At 38.8% G+C, this 7,478-nt stretch overlaps 1 protein-coding gene across 1 annotated transcript in view; it reads left to right on the top strand.

The window, feature by feature from the left end:
- Positions 1–10: 10 nt before the first annotated feature.
- The window catches only part of MAN1A1 (mannosidase, alpha, class 1A, member 1), a 111,447-nt gene continuing 103,979 nt past the window's right edge, over positions 11–7,478 (top strand). Inside the window, exon 1 of the mRNA XM_010139225.1 lies at positions 11–107. Coding sequence (XP_010137527.1) covers positions 11–107 — 97 coding nt within the window. The remainder of the gene's footprint in view (positions 108–7,478) is intronic.

The raw sequence follows: 7,478 nt of genomic DNA, 5'->3' as shown, positions 1-7,478 counted from the left end.
TTCCCTACAGATGATGAAACATGCCTGGGATAATTATAAGCGTTACGCTTGGGGATTAAATGAACTGAAACCCATATCTAAGCAAGGACATTCAAGCAATTTATTTGGTGAGTAGAGTGTACTTTTGTGCTTAGTGACGTTAGCATAAAACAGTAAATCAACTGAAAAGCTTATAGGTGATAAACATGTGTTCTTTGTACCCTCTGTCTTGCAGTGTGGTCATTTATAAAAAGTAACAGTAAATGAAGGCGATGCTTTCTCTGATAGATTCCCTTCTGAATGAGAATAAATGAAGCATGTCATTGCTGCCTGATGAAGATGTAGTTTTGTTGCATTGAATACTGCCCTGCCTTAAACTTGACATGTGACACCACAGTCCATGAGCAGGAAACAAAAACTGCAAGGAGGGGGGGAACATAAATCCTGTACAAGGAACAAAAGGTAGTTTCTACAGTCGTGAAGGGAGCTGAAACTGTCTGTAGTTCTCAGGAATTTACTTCCATTCCTTAAAAATAAAAAGTCAGTCTGTATCCATCAGGCTCCCTTATCAGGCTTTCTCCTTCATGAATATAACCATTATTTGCTCCTCTAAATGTTGCATAGGAGATGCCTAAATAATGCCCAAGTTGTTATCACTGTAGAAGAAATATGGGCCTGAAAAGTTCTACTAGAAGAGACACGCTGCAGAAATCCAGCAGAGTGAGACAGGAGTTTTTCAGTGTCCAAGTGAGACACGGGGCTGAATAAATAGCAGCTGAAGAGCAATAGTATTCTGAGGAAGCGTGAGAAAGCAGTCCTAGGAACCGTCATCATCTTGAATTTTACAGAAAAATGAGGAATTAAACTGTTTGTCAGCAATCTTTTTGTTCAAATAGCTTCTGTTTTCCAAACAGAAGGCTGAGAAATGAACTAATTTCTATAACTGAGACAAAATCAATACATTATTTTGATTTTAACAGGAACTTGTTTTGTTGACTGTTTGCAAAAGATAGTTAGAAGTGGAAGCAGTTCCTAAAAGAGCCTAAATAGAGCACTTATCAAATCCTCAACTATATTTGGAAGTTGCTAAGAGACAGCAGTTGTGATTACAAAAATAATTTTGAAAATACATCTACACTGAACTTGCCGCACTGCTCGTCTACCCAAGGTAACATCAAAGATGTTACTAGGTATTTATTATATAGTTAGTTATTGGACTTTAAACTTGAATTGGGTGCTTGAAATCAAAGCAGTTTCGGTGAACTTCAGGGCTAACTCAGGCTTCTGTTTTCCTCTGTTTCCTTCAAAACCTGAAATTTTTTATTATCTTCATTCAGATGACGGATAGTTGTGCAATTTAGTATCATTTTGAAGAACTATTTAATGTGATCATGTTTTCTTTGTTTTCTTGGAGGACAATAAAATGGCACATTATGTCTTAAAATCCTTAACACAGTTTCATTTGGAAACAGAAGTAGTGTAAAAATTTATGACACTTGTGTTCTTAATGATATTGCATGGATTCGCAGAAAAAGCTGTAGATTAATTGATTTGTGAAATTCTTATGACAGTTCTGTGGATGTTGTATAAGTCACTACAGGCACTGTTCAGCATGAAACAGGACAAGTGTTGAATTTGAAAATAAAACTGTGCATGTAAAGGAGTAAGAGCCAGGGTCAGTCTAAAAGCAGATCGCTTTCTCATCATGGACATCTAGTATAAGAACTTAGTGCTCAGGAGATTTTCTTAGAAATATCTCCACTCTTATCGATCTTGGTGGCAAATCAAACTAAGCATTTGGTCTCTTTCTGCTGAATTGCCTTACAGAATACTAAAGAGCAGCATATCTGCAAGCAGCTCTGTCTCAAACTCCCTTTTCTGAATCCATAATCTCCTTTTGTTTTTTAGAAACAAATCCTTGTTTCTTTAATAGTGTTCTCAGTTCATTAGATCTGATCTATACCTTCATGTTTGAATTCAACAAATACCTTCTTTTTCATAAAGCAATTAAAGGATGATCTGGCTTTTCTTTTTTCTTTTTTTCCCAAATAGTTGAGACTTTTGTTGTGAAAGGACAAAGAAGTTTCCTCATCTTCCTTGTTTTGATTTTTATTTAAAAGAACCCAAACGTATTGCAAATGGTTGACTATTTTTAAGGTAATTTGGACTTGAATTAGGTTTTCTGACTTGAGGTATAAGTTTAAGGTAATTCTGACTTGAGAATAGGTTACTTCCAGCTCTGTGTCGCGGAAATCTCCTTGCAGACTTCAGAAATCCAGACCTTCAGTTCACTGTCTTATGTTATAACTCTCTTCAATTTGTCATGATTGTCTTTTCTTCTTTTTTACAGATCTCAAAAATAAAAGTTTCCAAGTATCTTAATAGCAGTAAGATATAGCAAAGTTCGTTAGCCAGCTGTTCAGTTTTGAACACTTCCCCTCCTATGAATTAATCGGTGCAGTAATGGTGCTTTGCGTATATTGAAAGTGTCTGTTATGGGATAGAGATTTTAAGTACCTCACTGTGGAGAGCAGCAGGTTCCAAAGCTGTAGCTCACTGATGCGTAATGTTGTATAGGTCTCCTGTCACCCAAGAGGTTTTTTCTCAAGTGGTGTTGCGTCCAAGCTTAATTTTGAAAGTATAAATGCTTCAGTCCTTGCTAACATGATAAAGCATTTTGTAGATAGATTATAATGAGGGATGTGTCTTGAAGGCAAGCCACAATGTCAGGATAAGATGGTGCTTTAAGCAGTGTAATCACACACAAACGGGACCGTTAGGCAATGCCATCATGAATTTGGCAACTATGCTGACACTGTTGTTAGGTTAGGGGCAGAGGAACATGGCCAGTGGGATGACAGTGGTTGACAGTGGGGGAGAGGATAGTGATGACTGGTGGTTCCTACCTCAGGGGAAGGAAAAGCATCCTACTTTAGCACCTCATACAAATTCAGAGTAGTAGAGCTCTTCTGTAGCTGAAGACTTATTGCTAAACTTTGAAGTGGCTTTTTATTTGTCCTAAATGGAGCCCATGAAACCAGCTTTTGAAGACAAGGAGCTGCCTTGATCTTGCTGGTATTCTGTGAGCAATGTGTCTGGAGGGAGTATTTGATAAGCTCAGCGGAATCTTTGGACTGGTAGACTATACGTATTCATGTTATGAGCAGAAGTTGCTTCTCGCATGTGCACACTAAGAATAATTAGCTTTTAGAGAAAGGCTGAAACATATGTCAAATGGGGTAAAGTTTCAAGCTAAAGCCACAATATGTGACTCTGACCATTGCAAACACTTCAGCACATGCATGCAATGTTTTGATTTCTGTTTTATTTGCCACTTTAGCCTTTACCAAGTTTCCTTGGCAAGTATCCACCGTCACTGTGGGGGTTTTTTTACAGCTTACTCTGCCTACAAAAAGTTCCGTTACAATAACAACTATTTGAAAAGGCAGAAGGGAAAAGCCATCCGTTGTGGTCTCTGTAGCATTCTCATTAGTTTAATTCCATGAAGGGTACAACTATTTCTAGACTAATGAAGTAGACTGGAATAGCCGATCACCTGTTTGCACCATCCCTGTGCACGAGCCAAACGAGGCACGTCCCCTGGGCTGGTGTGACTTCTGCTGGGAGTGCAAATTTTTCTCTGCCCGCACCTGGTACAAACGAGGCCCTGAGAAAGTGTTGTTCATTTTTAATACTTTAACATTTAAAGTTTCAGATTACTATTATAACAATATTTGCTTAAATAGAGCTTTATCCACCTACCCTCCTAGTGCAGAAGTAGAAAAATCACAATTTTGCCCAACCCAGGGACTATTCCTCTTCAAGCCTTCTGTACTAATTTTAAAACTAATGAGTGTTGCTGCACTAGTGGAGGGCTCTTTCTAGAAGTGAAGTGAGTGTTTCTAAAGAGTTATTAAAGTTATCTGTGACTCTATTTCATGCACAGTATTGACAGTTTAATAATATTGTAACTTGTGGGCATAGTATAATTAGTCTCTGCAAGTGAAAAGGGACCTTTTCTGGAGGGGAAGAAGGAGGCATTTAATAAACACTCACAATCTGCAAAGCTAAAGTACTATAATTTAGCAAGATCTTGTTCCTCCCACTTGGAACTGGTTTTTGTAGTTTCTTGTACGGAGTATTGACGTGTATGAAGGTTTTTTTTAAAAGCCTGGTGAAATTCATATTCAAATCTGTCTTGCAGCATGCAACAATGTATTTTAAAACTGTAAGTTTATTAATATAGCCCTAGAAAATTAATTGCACATGTATTTAAACAATACGTTAATTTAAATTGGAAAGCTTCAACATCTTCCCCACCCTATGCATCTTGTTTCTCTTCACAGCTGCTGCTGAATTCCTTGGAATTTTACATTTTAGTCTGTAGTCTTAATTTAGGAAGTAACCCTAACACCTTTCCCAGCTAAATTAATTGAAACTCATCTGAAGAATAATGTTAGCAGACATGTGGGTGAATGCCTCCACACAGCATTCGTGAGAGGAGGTCATGCTGCACAACTGCTGTTTCTGCAAAGAAGTTGGATCAGTATGAAGACAAGTTTATTGTCTTTTTAGATTTCCAAAAAGTGCTTTCCAGGGATATTACTGGCCTCTCCCAGGGATCCATTCTGGCTGAGGCCAGGCTTTCAAATTACTTACCACAGGGCTGGCAAATCAAGTGACCAGAGTGTCAATTTGGCAGCGCTGAAGCAGCTACATCAATGGCAAACCTCAAGCAGTTCCATGAAGCCAGGATTCCCTGGCAGATGATAATTGCACTTTGAAATAGCAAATGAGGTCTGACATACCCAGATTTAAACGGGCACAGAGAGGCATGGGAGATATGGTTCTGTTAATGCTCAGAGCTGGCGGGCTTGGACTCAAGATAAGTAGCAAAGGTTGAAAACTTTTCAGAACAATATATGGAGGGCTGTAAGCAGTGGCACAGATGAGATGAACAAGGATTTATTGCTCCCCACAAGGAACAATACCCTTCATAAGGGGTGGAAATACCAAATCAGTAGGTGGCTTTTTCAAACAAACAAAAGGTGGTGATTCATGACAAAAGGTGTAGCTGAGCTGCGTGGATGTCAGAAAGTGGTGGATGCCAAACACTTCCACGGAGTGGAAAGCAGAGAGGTGAGCAATGGAGGGAAAACTCAATGAACTCTATTAAAGACTCTAGAGCCGGCTCTAAAATGCACAGATGTAAAAATTACAAAAAATTAGAGTATTCTAGGAATATCGCAGCATTATTTTGTTACACATATGAAAAACCAGATCTGTAAAAAAAATTGAAAGTATTGTTTCTTTTCCCATTCTTACCAGCTGCTAATAGTAAGTGAAATTAAAAATGTTAGTGTTGTTGGGGGTTTGCCAGCACTTGAGTAAGAGTTTCATGTTTTGGCTTAGCACATTTTAATAATTAATCACTCTTGACACTTAGAATTGCTAATGATATTGGATAGGAACCTTTTCAGTGAACTTGATTTAAAGGAGAACACTGTTTTAAAATCTGAGACAACTTTTGAAACAAAACTCTAAGAAACCTACAGCTCTAATCAACCCAAATTTTGTCAAACCTATATGTTTTCTTGAATTATATTGTCAATAACATAGTACAGAGTTGTTAATGTACAATTAATATGCATATAGAGCCGAAAAAAATTGTGGGTTTTTTTTTCGTATTTAATGTTAAAAAACATCTTGTGTTACTCTCTATGTTAAAGTCTGGAATGTTCTTAATGGCCAGATTAAGAAAAAATTGTTTCAGCTTATTTCTGTATTTTTAGCTGGAATTTTGAGTCCGAAATGACAAACTGGGGGAAGATTTAATAGAATATCTCTTCTTTGACTGAGCTTCTTCAGCTTCCAGTAACTGGAAGGTGGACAAAATAAATTTGCCACACCAGCTGAAAAAAACTAAGAGTCTAAGAAGGTGAGGGTGAGGCTGAGTGCAGTTCAAATACAACTATGTATAAAATTTTCTTTTCTACGGTAGTACAAAGCAACTGTTAAGAGTAGTTCCTCTGTCAATAATAGAGGAAACCTTTTCCCTTTATTTGAAGGGCTATGCGTTATTATTTGCATGTGCTGAATTTCCATCACATTAAAAAAAAAATGACAAATATAAGTGTCCTGTATTAATTTTCATGCTTAATATCAGAAACACAAAAATGTAACTTTTCTGAAAGATAAAAACCCATTCTGCTCATCTTCTACAGTCATGCAAGAAGAAAATCCTAGTTTATGATGACTATTGGATGGTGAGGGAACTGATGTATAACATGATCTGAGGACACTTCACAGCTCACCTTTCCTTATCTTTGATTTTTTGTCATATACTTTGCCACAGTGACACAGAGCAAGAAAAAGAAAAGCAGTTGAATTCAGGAAGAGTAAGGGGCCTGGCTTCCTTCCTGTTATAGACAGTGCATTAGGACACATCTGAAACTCTCCTCCATGTAATCTTCTGTGTGATACTCTTGCAGGTCTTCATCTGGTTCACTTATAAAGAATCACAGAATGCTTTGGGTTGGAAAGGACCTGCAAAGGTCACCTAGTCCTAACCCCCCTGCAGTGAGCAGGGACCAACTAGATCAGGTTTCTCAGAGCCCCGTGGTCCAACCTGACGTGGAATGCTTCCAGGGATGGGGCATCTACCACCTCTCTGGGCAACCTGGGACAGTGTTTCACGACCTTCACTGTAAAAGATCTCTTCCTTCTGTATAGTCTAAATCTCCCCTTTTAGTTTAAACCCATCGCCCCTTGTCCTGTCACAACAAGCCTTGCTAAAAAGACTGTCCCCAGCTTTCTTATAGACCCCCTTGTCCCGGGGGGTACTGAAAGGCAGCAATAAAGTCTCCTTGGAGCCTTCTCTTCTCCAGGCTGAAGAAGCCCAACTCTCTCAGCCTTTCTTTGTAGGAGAGGTGTTCATCCCTCTGATCGTTTTTGTGGCCCTCCTAGACCTGCTCTAACAGCTTCCTCTATGTGTGGTGTATATACATATATGTGTGTGTGTATGTACCTCTAAATGTATTTGAAAGCAAGGAACGTAGACATTCTAGAGCACCAACTCCGAACTTGGTACACAAGGGATGGAAGTTGTAAATGAGCTGTTAAGTGCAGCAACATGCATTAATTCTGGCATCCTGGTTCTACTCTATTTCAGCCTCTTTTGGCCAAAAGATAAGCCGTGTCCAAAAGCCTGGGCTAGGCCAATAAAGCTTCTTTTGACCTACTCCCCAGGTGTTTTGGCCGTAAGCCAGTTGTGGTTCTTACACCGAATGGCCACATAAGCTCAGTCACAGATCTGTGCTAATAAGCTTGTGTCCCGGTTCTAGCTGAAACTTCCTTGTTTTGGTTAGTGAACGAATAGGAATTATTCCATGCAAATACAACAATTCTGCATTTAATTGGTTAAGAGGGTCAGGTGCCATGTTACGTGTCAAGGTTATAAAGCAGCACGCAGGGAGGAACCTCTCTCTCTCTCTCTCTCT

The sequence above is a fragment of the Buceros rhinoceros genome, unplaced genomic scaffold, assembly GCF_000710305.1.
Source record: "Buceros rhinoceros silvestris isolate BGI_N320 unplaced genomic scaffold, ASM71030v1 scaffold1117, whole genome shotgun sequence".
Lineage (NCBI taxonomy): Eukaryota > Metazoa > Chordata > Aves > Bucerotiformes > Bucerotidae > Buceros > Buceros rhinoceros.
This window is presented reverse-complemented; position numbering and strand designations above follow the sequence as displayed.